The sequence below is a fragment of the Mytilus trossulus genome, chromosome 2, assembly GCF_036588685.1.
Source record: "Mytilus trossulus isolate FHL-02 chromosome 2, PNRI_Mtr1.1.1.hap1, whole genome shotgun sequence".
In the NCBI taxonomy this organism is placed as follows: domain Eukaryota; kingdom Metazoa; phylum Mollusca; class Bivalvia; order Mytilida; family Mytilidae; genus Mytilus; species Mytilus trossulus.
The window spans coordinates 18,841,482-18,862,760 of NC_086374.1; the positions used below are offsets into that span (position 1 = coordinate 18,841,482).

General features: G+C 31.8%; 1 protein-coding gene across 6 annotated transcripts in view; it reads left to right on the forward strand.

Annotated features, from left to right (window-relative positions):
- The window catches only part of LOC134706671 (dipeptidase 1-like), a 38,713-nt gene that overhangs the window by 11,936 nt on the left and 5,498 nt on the right, over positions 1–21,279 (forward strand). For 4 of the 6 annotated variants that reach the window (XM_063565813.1, XM_063565809.1, XM_063565812.1 and 1 more), the window contains exons 8-11: positions 666–768; positions 4,579–4,654; positions 4,978–5,113; positions 5,754–6,372. In XM_063565813.1, coding sequence (XP_063421883.1) covers positions 666–768; positions 4,579–4,654; positions 4,978–5,113; positions 5,754–5,846 — 408 coding nt within the window. In that variant the 3' untranslated portion in view covers positions 5,847–6,372. Of the gene's footprint in view, positions 1–665; positions 769–4,578; positions 4,655–4,977; positions 5,114–5,753; positions 6,373–21,279 lie in introns of those variants that run through there. The other 2 variants (XR_010105645.1, XM_063565811.1) reach the window with 2 other exon arrangements.

Genomic DNA, 21,279 nt, shown 5'->3' on the forward strand with positions numbered 1-21,279 from the left:
TATGGTGGCACGTAGATAGAATACCATGCACTTCAACAGTACAAACTGTGTGGTGGCACGTAGATAGAATAGCATGCACTTCAACAGTACAAACTGTATGGTGGCACGTAGATGGAATACCATGCACTCCAACAGTAGAAACTTTATGGTGGCACGTAGATAGAATACCATGCACTTCAACAGTAGAAACTGTATGGTGGCACGTAGATAGAATGCCATGCACTTCAACAGTACAAACTGTATGGTGGCACGTAGATAGAATACCATGCACTTCAAAAGTACAAACTGTATGGTGGCACGTAAATAGAATACCATGCACTTCAACAGTACAAACTGTATGGGGGCACGTAGATAGAATACCAGTCACTTCAACAGTACAAACTGTAAGGTGGCACGTAGATAGAATACCATGCGCTTCAACGGTGTCCTTTTGGTTAGGTCATTGAAAACAAAAGTTATGTTGATCATCAGCTTGATTACGCGAGAAACAAAAAGAAAACGAATATACATAGTTAATATGATGAGTATGATAATACAAGAGAGAATATGCGTCTGGTGATTTTATTTTTCTACATGGACATAAACGGTCAGGCTGTTAACATTTACATACAATGTACTGTACATCATGTATGCAATTTTATTTTCATATTATTTTTGTTTCAAAGAAAAACAATGCTGGTTTGGTAATGGTTAATTTCTACGACGGGTATATCAGTAAAGGATGCCTTCCTGTTAATGCCACAGTATCAACCATGCAGCACGTGATTGGTAATTATACATACCATGTACCCATATTTTTTCTATTTAACCTATTATGTCTGTTTTGTTCACACATCGTTGTAAATATAATGGAACTTGACGCGACTGCAATACAAGTGAGAGGTTAAGCGATATAAAACCTGGTTCAATCCACCATTTTCTACATTTGAAAATGCCTGTATTAAGTCAGGAATATGACAGTTGTTGTTTGTTTGATGTGTTTTATCATTTGATTTTGACATTTGATTAAGGACTTTCCGTTTTGAATTTTCCTCGGATTTCAGTATCTTTGTGATTCTACTTTATTCATACACTTCATACTCAACTAATTGAGTTTGAAGACAAGGGTTTTCATTCCGTATTTTATGACGTCCTTAATACGTTACGCATTGTTAACAAAGCCGTGTTCTAATTAATAAGCGCAACATCACTGGTATTAAAGAGATAATGGTAACTGCAATTACGATTATCCCAATATGGCGACGGTAGATATAGGTAAAATCTTTACACTCATTTTTCTAACATGTAGCATGCTTTTGTCAATAGTTACTCAGCTGCAAGGTTTATCTATACCACTACATCATATTTGAATCGTAACGGTGCACTGGAATTGTCTAAGCGCTGTGAAAATAGCCGTTGAAAAATTCGGGATGATAATCGTAACTCTATGGTATTTTTCTTCTTTGATAATCGTAATTTTCTTAATCGGATAATAGTAACTGAAACATAATAAATGTGTCTTTCAGCATTTCAATGGTATTTTGTGTGTTAAAAATGTAATTTAATAGAAAAGTACGAATTATATGGCAAGCATGCAAATACAAAAATGTTCCTTGTTTAGTACCTTCAATATTTTTCTCTACAATATCTTCCATGCATATGTATGCAGCATATTTTTCATATACCGAGTATTTATGAATTTTTAATAAGTTTGTTTCTTATTTTGCGGAATATTGGTTATTCAATTATTCTCAATTTTGCAGTCATTCTTTGAATAAGTATTTCTTGTAAGAAAATTTAAAGCCACATCAATTGTATTTCTTGATTTTCGGGCTTTTGGCCAAACTATAAAAGAACACAAATCCATGTTTGTCAATGAACTCCACGTTACTTAATTTCATAATACACAAAGAATCCCATGTAGGGCCAATCTTTCTCTAATCTTATTTAAGAATTGAATGCTTCTTTTTGTAAATTTATTGGGGTGTAAAAGCGTTGACCGAAGTACATTTTGTATGAAGCGCGGAAGCGCTTCATTCTTAAAATGTACGCACGGTCAACGCTTTTACAACCCTATAAAGTTACAAAAAGAAGCATTCAATACTTATAATTACATTTTTTAGCTAGGATTATAAAAACACAATTTTCATGAAGTTAAATTTTTAAATTCACCTGTGCACTTTATTGTGGGACCTCGTGTCATCATGAATGAAATGTTATTGTCTCATGCAACTGCTTACGGAATAACATGTGATGTGCAATTAGCCAATCAGAATAACGTAATATAATGAAACATACATCTAATGTAATTATATAACATTAAATGTTTTAAGGATGTCATATTATCATAATTTAAAATTAAATTTGATTTATTTTATAGTTTATACCTGAGATACTGAAATTCAAGTTCAGTGACAGTCATGAAGTAGCCAATATAAATAAGAAGATGTGGTATGTTTGCCAATGAGACAACTTTCCAGAAGAGACCGACAGGACTCATCATTAACAAATATAGGTATCGTACGGTCTTCAACAATGAACAAAGCCCATACCGCATAGTCAGCTATAAGAGACTCCGAAATGACACTGTAAAACACAGTTTTCAAAGTTTTCCCTTGTTCATCATAGCTTTTAAATTATGATATCATCCATGAAAAATGATCGAAGTGACATGAAAACTGTAGCCACTAATTTCTCGTCAAACGTTTTTTGACGAATACTAAATGTCTTTCCTACTTCGTTATGGCATAAAAGGGTATGTTCTAGAATTAAATCACCGGGGGCAGAAATAGCACATATAACCACCTGCAATCAATGAATTTAAACAATATTAACTATATTTACTATTTACTTCAGAAATTAATTTTTGTTTACTGTCTTAATCAGAAATCTGATATAAGGCCTGACAATTATTATCATGTATCATAATTTCCATCGCTCATTCACATATTTTGTGGCTTACCTAGTGTTTGGAAATTTCTGTAAATTAACAAAGTTCGTGTTTTCCCATTTCCAAATTTCTTGAAGCTTGTTCACCCTTCCAATTGTATGATATACTAGTATGTAGCTGTTTTCATAAGAACTATTAATTATATATGCATAAAAAGAAATGTCATCAGATGTTGGTACGTTTCGTAAATAATTCATCGCCATAATTTCATAATATGCTATCAGATTTACGTTTTTAGTGTCAATATTAATAAAACAGTTTCCAGTTACGATTATCTTTTTTATTTTTAGATACATAATTACGATTATCTTTTTTCCGAGTTACGATTATCATCCCGAATTTTTCAACGGCTATTTTCACAGCGATTAGACAATTCCAGTGCACCGTTACGATTCAAATATGATGAAATGGTATAGATAAACCTTGCAGCTGAGTAACTATTGACAAATACATGCTACATTTAAGAAAAACGAGTGTAAAGATTTTACCTATATCTACCGTCGCCATATTGGGATAATCGTAATTGCAGTTACTATTATCTCTTTAATACCAGTGAACATATTGACATATAAACACACATTTTTTGTTTACATTCTCGTTACTTTCGTTTTTATCCTAACAAGATATTTACTTTTTAGCTGCTAACATAACCTTTTATTGTTTATTGTTTATCAAACAACGTATATTTATCCTGCTATTAATTCGCAAAATTATCAAATATGAATATTTTATGTACATGCATACTTGTATATACTCCACGGAGAGGAAATGGGAATAATTGCTAAGGTATTTTTGTACGCTTCGACCTATAGAAATACCGGGTTTGCTTTATTAGAATCGAAATAAGATAATGAAATATAGTCTGTCATACAAGTGAGAGGTTTAGCTAGCTATAAAACCAGGTTCAATCCACCATTTTCTACATTAGAAAATGCCTGTACCAAGTCAGGAATATGACAGCTGTTATCCATTCGTTTGATGTGTTTGGAATTTTGATTTAGCCTTTTGATTTTGGATTTTCCTTTTTGAATTTTCCTCGGAGTTCAGTATTTTTGTGTTTTTACTTTATAGTAATAACTTGTCTTTGCAAAATATTATCAATTACTGTATAGTTATTTTCAAAACAACAAAAATAAAACAATATTAAGAAATATAAAGCTTACATATTTATAGGATTTGGAGGGCAAAAGTAGTTTAGACATTATATAGAATAATGTGCTTTTGGATCTTTTACAAGATTAAGCCTGGAGGCAACCTAAATGATTTATTATGCAGCAATAAGGTAGTTAAATCTTCATCTGTAATCAAAAGAGATGCGAATGATGCCAATTGAATATTCAAATTTAAGTCAAAAATAAACTGGCGATGACAAGACAAAAAAAAAGAAAAAAAAAGTCGAACGGACAAACAAGTGTTCACAAAACACAACTAGTGAGCAACGTGAACCCCGCAAATAGTCGGGATGATCTCAGTTGGTCTGGAAGGGTGAGCAGGTCTTGCCCCAAATGTAGAAGCCGTCGGGTTGCTCATGTAATATTTGCATGGTAATTATATTAATCAGTTGTATAAATGATAATTACTTTCATGTAAGGTGTGGATACCACTAATGTTAGACTGTCTAGTACAATGTTTTATTTATTTTAAAACAGGTCACATAAATTATATAAAAGACTTTATTGGTGTAGACTATGTCGGTATTGGTGCAGATTACGACGGCGTTCCAACGTAAGAATTTATTACCTTAATTATTAATACTGTACTCGAAGTTACCAATAATTGCACGTATTATAACTACACCGGTACACTTGTCCCAATTCTTTTCATTTTTGTTTCGTTTTAATGATATTTATGTAAAAAAAAAATAATGAATCCGTTTTAACTTGTTATGTAATCATCTTCCTATTTTATAGTGTTTAAAAAAGTAATAAAAACTCTCAAGAAGTATTTTTTTCCCACTATTTTTGTTTATTATCGTAACATTGTGCGTTTTGAAAAATCATATGTAAACATGAAGAAAAAGATGGAAATTTCTTTTTTTTAATTTTCAGCCTACCAGTTGGTTTAGAAGATGTATCAAAGTATCCGGATTTGTTTGCAAAACTCAGACAAGGTGGATGGTCTACCGATGATCTTAAGAAATTGGCGGGAGAAAACTTTATACGGGTGTTTAAAGATGTCGAAAAGGTAACAAAAAAAAAACACACTTTCTTGCTCATGTAGTAAAAGGCAACGTCCTCATGATTGAGCAGAATGTTGTCATGTTGCGCCATCTGAACGAAAAATTGAAAATTTAAAGTTATATATTAAATGTCAGGAGTTTTTGGACTACGTGTGCAAGTTTACGTATAATGTTACAGTTTTAAATTATTGAAGTTTAAACGCCCTTGACTGGCTTTTCAGCCCTCGCATGGTCAGTTTTTAAGGAAAACTATCATGAGGAGGTTGTATTTTGTGATGTTATAGTAATACGTATGTTAATTTTCTAATAGGGTGATTAAGAGCGTTGCATAGTGTTGAGACATCTGCTTATTGTAAAAGAGGAATCTCTACTTATATCTATGAATCTTTCCTGTGTTTGAGTATTTTGGTGTCCAGCTTTTGTGCTGTTTAAAAGTTTGTTCTGATTTATACAGGCAGTAATTTCAAGCAACAGATTTATGTGGTGATAGCAAAACAGAGAGTTGCAACTTTTTCTTATGAAATTTTAACTTTGCTTGGGACCACACCTGAATGTTTTAAATACATATAGATATACCCATACATTTTCGTGTATCTCTTACACACACATTACGCTCCTGATAAATATACTTTTTTTGTCATTTAGGTTAAAGAGAATCAAAAGACATTACAACCATTCGAGGACTTTTTACCAGAAGAGGAAGCTGTTCCAGACCGCATGTGTTATACATCGTTCTAAAGCAAAAGATGATATATTACATTTAAGTTTAGATTTTAGATATGACGCTAACAGTATATTTTGTAAACTGCAAAATCAAAATGACGACATAATAAAATCAAATCTTTTAAAATATTAAATCAACACTTACAGCTCTGTATATATGTCAACTAAACTTGTAATAAGAAAGAACAATTTATGAAAAGTAACATGAATTTTATATATGCACTAATATATAATTTTATCATATGTTTAGTACAAAATACAGCAATAAAGGCCCTCTGGCTGATATTGGTATCTCAGGATGATACGGCATATGATACGGATTTTGTCATGTATTATTCTCTATATATATTCTAGTACAATTCTATATATAATCATAAACCAAGTGAGAATCACATAATAATTATAGTGGTCGCAATCTTTTTGTTATTAATTTGTCAATAATATAGATGATACATTTGTAAATATGGATCACTAGTTACAATTGTTGCATTGAATCGCTAGAAGTGTGTATGAATGTGTCTTTTGAATAAATATTTTTTTTTATATAATTGGTCTGAATGTTATTCAAGTATCATATGGCTTTATTGTACCTTTGGTACTAGTCTTATCCTGATCCTTTGTTTTTTAACTAGTTGGAAGTTGTATGTTGTCAGTTAATAGATTTATGCTTTATTGTCTTCTGGAATAGATTTAAATTAAGAATGTACTTTTGTGCATCTTGAAATACCACGAGAAAATAATATCAGTTCATAGTATGTTATGAAGACGTATCGTATACATTTTCCCTTTAGCACCTTTCAAAAATGCTTACCACTATCAAATATGACTACACAACTCGATTGAAGCGATGTATTATAAAAGCTTTCGCATCATACTTGGATTCGAAATAACTCTAAACATTTGCTAATATATATTCAATTAAAATCACAAAAATATTGCACACATTTCAAATTGTTCTACAAAACGAGCATAATCAACATCTTTCTACTGAATAGTGTTCGTTCTTGATGTAGAGGAAAATCTGGTCAAAGCTACACATATTGTAATAATATTTTGAGATTAGCATGGAACCTTTTTTTCAATTATTATATTTCACTAGAGTCGGCATTCAACAGGATGTATTGTGCCTCTGTTTGCCTACTTGCTTATGTAGGGAAATCTAGTTTACACGAATCCTTCTTTAAATTACATGTTAAAACAATTGAAGAAAATACGTTTATTACACTTTCATATTACCATAATGCTAAGTAGTTGCATCACATATATCACTATGATTATGAAATTAGGGATGCTTAGGCTGTGTTCACATTTACCTAAACTAAGTGTTGTGTTAGTGTAACTCACACGTAAACTAAACACAATTACGTTCCCATTGATCAAACTCAATGTTTACATGTAGTTTAAATCATGTTTTGTCTACATGCAGTCGATAGTCAATGTAGGCCTTGTGTATGTTAGGTGTACACAAAACTAGCCATTTAGAACATTTGAAGAGGACGTTACTAAGTTGAAAAACTATTTGTCTCTTTTTGGAACATTAAAATATGTTTAAACTACCCTCGGGGACGAAACGTCCACCAGCAGTGGCATCGACCCAGTGGTGTAAATAGTTATCAAAGGTACCAGGATTATAATTTAGTACGCCAGACGTGCGTTTCGTCTACATAAGACTCATCAGTGACGCTCATATCAAAATATTTATAAAGCCAAACAAGTACAAAGTTGAAGAGCATCCCCCTCCTTTTTGAAGTCAAATGGTCGTTCCCTAACTGCTAGAAAAGTTGTCCGAACAATTTGAATTCGGTTCTAAGTAATGAACATTTAAATGACATATAGTTTATTAACTTTTGTAAACAGGAAATTTATAAAACTGACCACATTATTGATATTCATGTCAACACCGAAGTGGGCTGGTGATACAATTCTTGAGTAGTGATGTGACATCTTCTCATACATATATGGTTTATATAACTAATTATATATATTACAATGTATTGGTAAACTTGTTTTTATTTATAAGGGTATTTTATTTATTCCTAACGTCTACAACATAGAGGGAAAATGAATAAAATGATCATTTGACACACTCTGCGGTTATAAACAGATTAACTAGTTCAATATCCTCAGTTACTAATAACGACTTTGTCATGGATCACATATTGTTCACTAATGTCATTCTAATTACCTCTTAAGTTTTCCTGTTTCTAGCTTTCATACTTACAATTTTGTATGACTGAATTCATACATGTTGCGCAAGAAATACCTTCCGAATCGATGTTTCGACACACATGTCTGGAATATTGTTTGTGTATGCTAGAAACCATGTATGGAAATATTCAAGATATTGTGTTTGAGAGCAAAAAAGAAAGAAAAAACCAAACAAACACAAAAACAGCGGAAAACAGGAAAACCGAAACGACTCATTTTCAAATTTTTAGACAAATTTTACTTTCTTTCTTTTACCACTTTGTTTCTTTATTAAGTACTTCAAGATTAAAACCGGTAAACATCAGTATTGTTGTTAAAAAATATAGTATATTTCTAATTTATAAACATATTGTATTTAATACCTTTAAACTCATTTTGTGCATAAACCTTGATTATCTTGAGTTCATCATATATATGATCAATATACTATTTTTAAAATTTTGAATCAAATATCATGAAAAGGATACGTGTTAGATACAAGTGTTGATAACTTTACCGGTACATTTAGGTTGGGTTTATAAAGTTCAATGAGCAATGTAACACTGAACCCTGCCTTGTGATATTAAAATATATAATGTTTAGGGTCTAAACATGTTTGTAGAACATAAGGGTAAATACAAGTTATCTCTTATAAATATATGACTCCTTAATTAACTACTTTTGGTTGTTTTACTTCAAAATTATACTATACGTAGTTTGAATGTTTGAGATAAATACTATAAGCTGCAAAAAATAATTAGCAACGTTGAAGATTTTCAAGTAAGCGAAAATGACTGATAACGATTAAATGAGTATATGAGTTATCCATTTATTCCAAATTTCTATCATAGCTGGAATGGAAATATGATGATCACCCTTGCCAAAACATAATACAATGACGAAATAGACACGTTACGCTCAAGTATAATCACGCTGTACGGATTCCATTATCAGGAGTTTACTCCTTACGCAAACTATATAAACAGAGTTATGACTGAAATCAAGGCTAGTTAGGTGTAGTTGGTTGATCGATCACTGGGTAAATGTTTTCGATTTCTTACATCTTTATAGAGTAGAATTGTCGTTTGAACTGTAATTTATCGATGGTGTCCTATTTTATATTGTCTGCATTATATCATGGTATTCTTTCTTTGTCGAAATACCAAGTATTACCGCTATTAGAGCTCATACGGTTCCCTCAGTCATTATTTATGTTACATTGTTTGTACATTGTGTCTTCTTAATCGCTTTATTAGCGTTGAACATCAGTAAACTTTACCAGAATAAAAATGTTATAAAATAGTTATCAAAGGTACCAGGGTTATAATTTTGTACGCCAGACGTGCGTTTCGTCTACATAAGACTCATCAAAGAAGCTCATATCAAAATATTTATAAAGCCAAGCAAGTACAAAGTTGAAGAGCTTTGAGGATCCGAAATTCAAAAAAGTTGTGTCAATACGACCACGGTAATCTATGCCTGAGATAAGAAAATCCTTAGTGTTTCGAAAAATTCATAGTTTTGAAAACATTAAATTTATAAAAATGACCACATTATTGATATTCATGTCTACACAGAAGTGTTGACTACTGGGCTGGTGATACCCTCGGGGACAAAACATCCACCAGCAGTGGCATTGACCAAGTGGTGTAAATAGTTATCAAATGTACCAGGATTATGATTTTGTACGCCGTGTATCATATATAGAGCAAAATGATTTTAATTTTTTAATTTTGTTTCGTATTGATTCTAAATCTTCACGGTATAATCTTCTGGGCTGGTATGCATAAAACTACTTAAGTTAAAGTAGCACTAATTGTCAAATGTATGTTCAAAGATTTGACTCTATACTCATTTATCCACATTATGCAAAGTCTAAAATAAACAATTTAAAGGTATTGTGCTCAATAATATTTAGCTTCGTATCGTGTTTTTTTTTAAATTTCGACGCCATCTAATTAACTATCGAGATGACCCCTAAAACAACTTACGGTCACATAACTCGATATAAACATTAACAAAAATAGATATATATGAACCTCGTGCAAATGTAATTTTCTATGTCTTTTTAATTTAAATTTCAAGGTTAAAAAATAAGTTAATTTTCGATTTCACCTCTATAAGGATGATTTTTTTTTCATGGAATTATGATTTATCTTTGTTTCACGTCCAGTGTTAATTAACCTTTCCTTTAAAAGCTTTATCGTGCATAAAATTGAGAATGAAAATGGGGAATGTTTCAAAGAGACAACAACCCGACCATAGAAAAAACAACAGCAGAAGGTCACCACCAGGTCTTCAATGTAGCGCAAAATTCCCGCAACCGGAGGCGTCCTTCAGCTGGCACCTACACATATATATACTAGTTCAGTGATAATGAACGCCATACTAATTTCCAAATTGTACACAAGAAACTAAAATTAAAATAATACAAGACTAACAAAGGCCAGAGGCTCCTAACTTTGGACAGGCGCAAACATGCGGCGGGGTTAAACATGTTTGTGAGATCTCTATCCTCCCACTATACCTCTACCAAATGTAGAAAAGTAATCGCATAACAAAACGCACATTAAAATTCAGTTGAAGATCTAGAGAAGTCCGAGTCTGATGTCAGAAGATGTAACCAAAGTAAATTAACAAAATGACAATAATAATACATAAATAACAACAGACTACTAGGAGTTAACTAACATGCCAGATCCAGACTTCAATTAAACTGACTGAAAGATAATGATTTCATCATATGAACATCAGGCACAACCCTTCCCGTTAGGGGTTTAGTATCATGTTTCACAAACAACGTATGTAAATATATGAGAAGAACATAACCCGAGTCATGCCAACAACTGGTTTTTGAATACATGTGTTTAGTTCCGATGCAAAGACTCTATAAGTGAATCAATATTAACGCCAAAATATGCAATCTTTAATGACATGAAAACAGTATCGTAACTATAAACCTTTTTAATAAGTCTATTCAAAGGTTTTGCACATAATTCATCTTTAGCTAAGGGGTTAAACTGAAGTTCACATGAATACGGATTCAATTAGGTCGAAATCATTCACTTGCAAGTGAATAATTTATCATCTATATTTCTTAGGTTATTTTGACAGAATTGAACCTACTGGCTGCTAAAATCGAATCGTTATATCACTATCTCACATTCATTAATGATTGAACTAAAAATATCATAATTTATTTTTTTATGTATCTCGTAGTCAGTATTAATTTATTAAAGGATATTTAGGAAATCCGCTTGTTCGGAACTAATAAGTAGTTTAATGCATATCAGTCTTGATTTTTAATTAACATAAAGATTTGTCTTGCCATCAAAGGTAAGTTTTACTTTATCCATAAACGAGCCTTATCTAAATAATCTAACTCATTCATGTGTACCGAAATGAAAATTAAAAAAAACAACATTAGAATCGCGGACTGCTGAATGCTTCTACGACGTATTTTTGTACGGTAAGTTTGTTTTTTGATATAATTTCACCCACATGCAAAACTTACCATTTAGGGGAATAAATGTTGTTTTTAAAATACTTTTTTCCATTTTCTTTTATTTACAGTTCTTGTGTATTTCTTTCTCGAAATCGAGTTGACATTTTGGTAGATCAAATTAACAACTCGTCCTATCAATTTGTCAAAAATTCAAAACTGACATAAAATATTCAAAAAGACAAAAATAAGTCAACACCTTACATGTCCTTTTTTCACTGTTGTTTACAAAAAGGAGTCGTTATGAATTATTCGAGAAATAGTATTGTTTTGAAAAGATCTTTCATGATATGGAAGGTATTGAAGAAAAACCATTCAAGGAACGATGAAATTTCCCGCTAGGCAAGGGAAATTAGGTCCAAAGGAGAGGTTTTTTTTTGCAAAAGCGCCTTCAAAACATGATAATTATATCTGTTTAATTACGCCGACTAGATATTGACTGAAACTCTCTATAAAGGGAAATCTTGTTTTACATATTTGTAAGCTGTAATCTGTTACCGTGAGGATAAGTACAGAATATCATAGTACCGCGGGAGTTATACATATACATTTCTTTACAGTTAGTTTTGCCAGTCAACATTTATTCAACTTTTAATCTGACAGCAACAACATCAGGTGAGACGCAAAACAATTTAATTTTGTTTTTTAAATTTTGTGACAATTTGTCTGTTTTCTAACTATCTGTTGTCATAACTTTATATAATACCTGTGTATTCAATTACATAGACCTTTTTGAGTTCATCATATATATGATCAATATACTATTTTTTAATTTAAATATCAAGAAAGAATACTTGAAATGAATAGATGCAAGTGTAGATAACTTTACTTGTACATTTCTTTTGTGTCCGCGAAGGTCAATATCTGAATTAAACCGGTTCTGAATCTTTTTTTAATGTGTTTCGTTTATTCCTAAAAGAAGTAGGGTTAACGTCATTTGAAACGATTGAATGGTGAAAAATTATTTTTATTCAATAATTGAACCAATGCATTCATATATCATAAACTTATAAGAAAAAGGTGATGTGCTTACTGTGCACGATTTATTAATTTTGTACGCATCCATAACGTATAATTGTAAAAAAAAAAATTCTCTCGGTCTATTATGAATTTAAAAAAATGGTAGCTAATTAATTGTCGTGGTTTGAAGCCGTAGTTTACCGAAATTTTATTTTAATGACAAAACCATGCGTATTGCAATCTTCGAATGTTTACGAGAAAGGTCACACTGATTTCTCTGGATACGGAAAACATATCGACCAACTGTTAACTGGGAGCAAACAAATAAAAAAAGGAAACTGCTTCTAAATTTAGACAAATCAGTGAAAATAAGCTGTACATCTCATGTTGCTTTTTTTAATTTTACTTTACTTTTTAACAAACTAACAGAGTAGAATTGTTCAATGTGACTAATATTTTTTATAGTGTTAAAAAGTGAAAGATGGAAATTAAACTTATGTTAAGCCATATTGAATGTATATCAAACGGCAACAGTCAATTAAAGCTAATTATTTTTACACTTTTTTCTTTCAGCCATTTTGGATTGTAAATTTGTTATTAAATAAAGGCAACAATAGTATACCGATGTTCGATTATTAAAACGTATTAACTTAATAAGTCAAATTTCATAAATGATATAATATATAATTTTTTTTGGCTTGTCTTTATCTATTTTATCAAATTATTTTGGTAAACTGTTTAAAGGAGAACTAGATGTCCTGGATTCAATCCTTAACAGTGTCAAACCAATCATATCAACATCGGTCTTTAAATTTTCTCCCGCAAGCTCACAAAGTTCAGAATTAAAAACCTATTGTCACTATCAAAGATTTTTGTATAAATTTTCTCGGTTAAGTTATTGATAGATTTTTATAGTGACAACAGTTACAGTTTTTTACCGTAGAAAAAACTTTGAAGAATCTTTTTCTTGAAACATCAAATGGTCGTAGACGGGAATTGTCCTATCAAAATGCATGTTTTTTTCACCTAGTTTTTATAGACAAAGTATTCAATGAGAACTGATGGCTTTATTCAAGTTTACCTGGTCAAGACCAAGTGACAACTGGACTTAAAACTACGGACTTGTGTCATTGTTTGTCAATGAGTATAACTACCTGAATATTCTCCCTACGGATTGTTACATAAGGAGATAGGTTTTTGTTCAATTTAAACCACAAAAAGTATCATATTATTTAATTTTAGAATAATTTTATCGTCTTGAGTATGTTATATTTGTGAAAGGATCCTCTGTTTTCAAATCTTCTGTCTCAATATTGTTACCTAAAAAACAGACAATGAAAAGAGCAAGTAAACAAAGGAAAAAATCTTTCTTTAACTATTACAGGAATGAAATCCATATTTTCTAAGATAGAAATTCTAATCTTCCTTCAAACTTGAAGCTTATATGACTGCAAAACTAAGAAGACACTTTTTAAGAACTTTGGATATATAGTTCATGAAAACTATTAATTCCACTCTCGATTGTTTGTATAATGTACACTGATGGGCATTACACACTTCTCCTCAGTTTTCGACTACAAATACGTGCTCGAAACACCCAATCGAGTATTTTGACTGGTTTAGTTTTAAGTACGAGTACGATAACCTGAATATTTTTTTTTCAAAAGCAAGACCTGCAGCTAGCTTTTAGGACCCATTACATTATAATAGATACTTATCATTTTTGACAAGAATAATTGCGGCTGGTGGACTTTTTGTGGAAATTTCGACCATTATTTTTAATCAGTATTAATTCTTAACATACTTTGACATTATTTAAATTGAAAAATAATATAATCTGTACCATTCTTGTATATTTTTTGGGGCATTTTCACAAATATCGTCTTACAATGTACACTTTCCGTTTTGATGTTTCCTCGGTGGTGTTCATTTCTTTTGTGATTTTACTTTTTACAGATGTGTGAGAGATTTTCTCAATAATATAGCATGATGAAGGATATGAAAGGTCGAAAGTTAACTTTTAAAGACAAATGTCGTTGCCATGCCTCTGGCATTTGTTGGTCCTTTGGTTTTTTTTTTTAATTTTAGTTCCTTTGTGTTTGTATTGGTTTGGGATTGGTATGACTTCCTTTTTCACTGAACTAGAACACATTTTTTTACGGGCCAACTGAAGCCCGCACCGGGTTCGGGATTTCCTCGCCGTGTTGAAGAACCTTTGGTGGCCTTATGCTGTTTTCTGCTCTTTATTCGAGTTGTTATCTCTCTGACACATTCTCAATTTCAATACGGTCAACATGTGTTAAAATTTAAAAAAAATGTTGATCTTTAGTCGTTCGGACATTCCAGTATCTTTTCAAGTGTCTAGCATTCACACCACACATTTTAAAACCTTTCGTACGCTTCAGAATTAAAAAAAATGACAAAAAAAAATACTGTCAGGCGAAATGTGTTTAGTAAAATAATGGAGACATTACATAGATGTCTGATGGCATGATCGAAATGTACATAGTCTAAACCTTTGGAAGCCATCAATGACATAACGAATATTGACTTCGTAACAGTGTACGTCCTGGTACATTTATTTCTTGTTTATTATGTATATTATCTGTGTCAAGTTGAATAAGGAATTTGAAAACATCGTGAAGAATTATGCTTATCCGTGCATGACTTGTGTAGTGATTTTTAGATACTCCGTCCGTCCGTATTTACACTTATGTTGCATCTGGTTCATTTATTTTGATGCTCGATAAAAGAATCCACATTTGCGCGACAAAATGCATAATGTTTGCGTTAAAGGGGTAATTTCGGTAAGAGCCAAAGTTCAATGTTACAAGATAAAGCATGTTTTAGGTTGACTCAAAGACATGTGACAAGTTAAATAGAACTATGTGTGTCAAATTTTCTTCTAAAACGTTGACTTTTACAACCCAAGCACATTATGTAGGTTAAAATACTGTGACAGAGTATATTTTTACATATTTCATTTATAACATGATTAATATTTTACATTTCATTACAAGCCAGATATAAGACTTCATTACTTTACTCTGGTTATTTGATCTTTTGACTGATAGTCTATGATCTCTTCACACTTTAAATTGTATGAAAGTGTTAGTCAGTCATACTTCAGTGAGCAAAGTGGTAATTGTATCTACCTGTACAATGCAATGTAGACACATTCTAAGTACCATACATAATCAGAACCTATAACAATCAAACAGCACGTATACTTTACTGAACTGTAAATATGTATAATTCTAGCTCTTTATTGAGCTTTATAACTACTACTTCAAATAAACAAGTCACTCCTGTCGGTTGCTTCTGTACTCACCTTCAAATTATATAAGTTAACATCTGCGACAATAAAGTACTGTGGAACGTTACGGTTAACCGAGTATTTGTCATGTCCCTGGTCTTTGCAACAATCCTATCTTACAGCAGTGGGGAGTGGACAGTTATGAATCGATTCATTATGTACGGAATATTATGCAAGTTATTTCAATAAACAAATATCAACACAATGTATGTATTTACATTTTTTAAATATAATATATCTTCCTACATCTATATATATTATTTTCTATAAGTACATGTTTATGTATCATATACATGTACTTATAGAAAATAATGATATAATTGTACCCATGATAAAACTTATTTGTACATATATCTTTTCAATCTAACCTTTGTGACTTGTTTGTCTTTTGCTTATTAACTTATAGTTAGCTACGTTAGTTAGTGAGTATCACAAGCCAAGATACTGACTTCGCTTGAATATTTACGGAAACACTTTTTATTTTTTTTATTTTACATTGTAAGACGATATTTGTGAAACACTTCTTGTACTTTTTAGTTACCGCCTTCAACACGTTGAAGTTTATGTCACTTGTACTGCGCATTGCTTTGTAGAGACGTATATATACAGTGAAAAATTTAACATTTTATGATTAAAAACCAAAATTGATTTTAACATGTTTACGAGTGGTAGTGCATATTTTTATTTTATTTACTTATATATAAGAATAAAACTATTTACACATGACGAATTAACTGGCTGTAGGTGTAGGTTGCTATGGCTGTTTTGAACGACTCCATATAGTCGCTCATAACAAATTCAATACTCAGAGGAAGGCTGTTCCAGTTTGTAATTATTGGTGGAAAGAATGAGTGTTGGCGTAATTGTGTTCTGCAGGATGGAATCTGATATGAGAGTGCTTGCATGATCCGAGACTGTCTGAGCAGGTGTATTAGTCTCTCCGGTTTTGTAATGGCAATGACATATTATGTTATTTTATAAAACATGACAAGGCGTGCATCAGTTCTTCTGTATGATAGGTCTCACCATTTTAAGTGACCAATCATGTCACTTACACTTGATGTGTTTCAATGTCGGTTAGTGAAAAACCTAGCAGCCCTTCTTTGTACCTTTTGTGGTTTGTTTATATCCTCAGTAAAGTAAGGATCCCATACTGAACAGGCATATTGTAGTGATGTATTGTGTCCTATACGCCTAGGTATTTTCCTTGTCCACATGTTCAAGAACATGGCCGTGCAGAATGTTATTGTATGTAATTGGATTTTTTATTTCGCCTGATGGACATAAAATTACACTTCTCAGGATGAAAAGCCAATTTCCAAGTATATTTCCAGGTGCCTAGTGTGGTTAAATATCTCTTTGCAGTGTCCAGTTGCTGTTAGATTTTATAACCAGATAAGCAATAGTGTCGTCTGCGAAAAGGGGTATGGTGGAATTTAACCCAACGGGTATATCATTCATAAAAATAGAAACAGACTTGGGCCTAGAAATGATCATTGAGGCACTCCTGACTTCACAGGGACATAGCATGAAGTCTCATCATCAAGGATAACTGATTGTGTACGACATGATAAAAAGCCCTGTATCCATGCATTTGTTTTCCCCTGTATCCCAAAGGAATTTAGTTTGAGTGATGAAAATTTATGACTGACTTTATGAAAAGTTTTAGAAAAGTCTATTACAAGTATATCTGTTTGTTTTGAAGTTTCAATATTTTTATTGACATCATCTATAAATTCCAAAAGCTGAGTTTCACAAGATCTATTTTTTCAAAAGTCGTTTTGAAGGGTATACAGGATGTTATGGTTGTCTGTGTGTGCAGATTATACATTTTCATACTTTACTTGGCTAGTATTTTAACATTCGTTTGATATTGACATATATATGGTTTAATAAGTGATCTCTTTGTGTCATGTCGAAACAGGAACTCACAGAATCATAACGGTAGGTCACTTGTTTGTTTTTGTAGAAGCGTCTGCGTTCTTTGGCATAATTATAACAAATCTTCCACAAGGATTAGAAGCAGTTATAAATAATTGGCACAGCATTGTATTGCCCCCTTCAGTTAGTGGTTGGTTTTTCTATGTTGATTGCTTCATTTATAATTTCTCTTCAATTGATTGAAAAATTTGTACTTCATTTTCTTATACAGAAGATTTTGAATAATGGAATTCCACAACCTGAACGAAGAAAACAGCAGTACGCAAGCTTTACATGTGTCTAAGAAAAAGAAGAAGCGACAGCATGTTTGTATTTATGGATTTCTGATAGCTGCTTTAATAGGCATCATGATTGGATTGGCCGTTGGAATACCTTTAGCAAAGCGTGATTCTCCAGATCAGAATCTACAAGAGGCTCAAAATGTACTAAAACAATACCCTTTAATTGATGGGTACGTGTAGTATGAAATAAATTTTAACTCATTTTATCTTAGCTGCTATAGATTTATGGGGATATGATTGGTTAACAGACTACACGTGATGACTATATATTTTTGGTATAGGGTGCCCTCAAAACATGGTTAGTTACCAAATAGGGCTAGCAACCATATTGGGTTTATAAGGAGTAACTTCCCTTTCAAAACAAAATAGAACTCTGAAAGGTTTAAACAAACGAAGAAACTGATAATGAACGATTAAAATACATTTATAAATATATTTAAAATGTACACGTTGTTATTGTTGGTAATTGTTTCTGGTACAAACAAAAGGAGGTAGGTTCTTAAACATGTTAATAATACGTACTGAAGACTTAAGGTGGTACCTAACACTACAGGGAGATAACTCTATAATATGAGCTTAACGTTTTAATTACGTTGCCTTGTGAAGGCAATAGAAAGCTTCTCAATGATCAAAGTTAGTGTTTGTCAAACTGCTACATAACCAGTGTAATTTTTCTGATAAAACGCTTGGTTCAAATTTTTTAATTTTTTGATATTTTTGTAAAAGGGTCAAAGTAAATAATTTGTCAAAATTTTATGAAAATTAAACGAGCCAAATTAATTTTAGTGAAAGTGTTGGGTACCACCTTAATCAGATGCCGAAAGTCTAAATACCACATATGAAGACAGTCTGTAGATAAATTCGTTACACGGTATGCTAGTGACCTAACAAGATATATATTGGGTCAGTAAATTTCATATAGGGATTTGCGCTTCGCTCTTACTCCATATGGATTTACTGACCCCACATATATCGTATTACGTCACTAACACACCATGTAACTAATAATATAGGTAAATATTAAAAAAAACTCAACATATTTTTTTCATTTTGATTTATGAGTTCATATTGATGAACGCTTATCGAAAAAAAAAGATAACTGAAATTGCCAAAAAAGTAGTCCTGTCCAGCAGACAGCAATTATTTAAATACCCAAACTATTATTTTAAAGCATGTAGAGTTTCAATGTCCGAAATAAATTGAACACATATCATTTATTTACAACAAACTACATTGTAGTTCCGATTATAAACTGTGCAACTGATATTGCAGCTGTATGATTGTCTCTCTATGAGAATAATGTTTATATAAATAAATCCGGGTACCTTTGATAACTATTTACAATACTGGGTCGAAGCCACTGCTGGTGAACATATCGTCCCTGTGGGTATTACCAGCCCAGTAGTCAACACTTCGGTGTTGACAGGAATATCAATATTGTGGTCATTTTATAAATTTCCTGTTTACAAAACTTTGAATTACGAAAAACTAGGATTTTCTTTTCCCAGGCATTGATTACTTAGCCATATTTGGCAAAACTTTTTTGAATTTTGGATCCTCAATGCTCTTCAATTTTGTACTTGTTTGGCTTTATAAATATTTTAATATGAGCTTACCTGATGAGTCTTATGTAGACGAAACGTGCGTTTGACGTACTAAATTATAGTCATGATACCTTTGATAACTATTATATATCAATTTTAGTCACAATGATTTACCATGGCAATATCGACAATATGCTCAAAACAAAGTCTACGAAGTGAACCTAAGAGCAGACACTAGAATACAATGGTCAAACACAACACATATGACTAGTAATGAATTTTCTAGAATACCACCACAAACTGATATTCCAAGATTGAAGCAAGGCATGGTTGGCGCACAGGTAACTGTTTTCAATTTTAAACAAGAAGGTATATTTATTATATATTCAGGAAGAATAACTGATTCATAACGGTTAAATTTAAGATTTTTGTAATTATTATGACAGAGAGGCGAATGATACAAAAATAACATTCATGCCCAAAAAGAAAATGTTTCGATGGTCTTTCGTTTTACATCTTTAAAGATCAATATTTGCAAATAACATTTACAATTACTGATGATCTTATTGCGTAAAACTTAATAATATGTCGTTACATAACGCGAGAGAGTAATCAAGTTGCACCATTTTTTTCACTTACGTTAATGTACGAGCCAGACAAAAGTTTCCATTCTGTGTTTATTTTTAGATGTAACTTTATGTAGTACATAAGTTCATCAATTTAATATGGAATCTTGATTGGATTAAAGAAAAAATAGCTTTGGAGCGAGCTGTAAATGATACGTTATTCTTTACAGACATGTATCCCATTGCAAACTGCATCCATGTGTAAATTCACATTTTTAAAAACAGTTATAACTGATAGATATAGAAAGATGTGGTGTGTGTGCCAATGAGACAACTCTCCATCCAAATAACAATTTATAGAAGTAAACCATTATAGTACAATGTACGTCATTCAACACGGAGCCTTGGCTCACACCGAACACACAGCTATAAAGGGCTCCAAAATTACTACTAGTGTAAAACCATTCAAACGGGAAAACCAACTTCTAATCTATATAAAATTATGTTTGTTATTCTCAATAACTTTGGAACAATTTGAAAGTACTATTATATTAACAACTTATGTATATTCATATCTGTCTTTGTTGTCAGAACTAAACAATATATTCTGTGTACCACCTTCGTAAAAGTGTACTTTTTAAGACACACATTCCAACTTAGTGATGATTTCGTAAATGTGCATCCCCTTTTTCAACCAGTCATATAAAGAAAGAAGAAATTGATGACCTCGTCATTTAATGCTTTAGCAAGTTTTTGGAAGTGTCTTTTTCTGTTTACTTTTGTAATAGTTTTGGGCAGCTTTCGGACCATGCTCTGGAACTGGAAAGGATGCAATACGTATTGGTATGGACCAAGTTGATGTAATCCATAAATTTGTTAATAAGTATGATGACACATTTGAATTAGTGACAACTGCACAAGGTAACTTAATCAATTAATAGCTGTGTCAGTAATTAAAATTGGGCGGAGTTTTGCATGCAGCGTATATGACTCTATATTTGCAAAGCTACTCCAATGATCTCGATTGATTATAGTATTCGGTCGACAAATTGACACTTTTTGTAAAGTACGAAGGAATACTTAGTTTTTAACGTTTTATCGATGCAATCATGAAAGCTAAGTCATGTTTTTCGCTAGCAAATCAAATACAA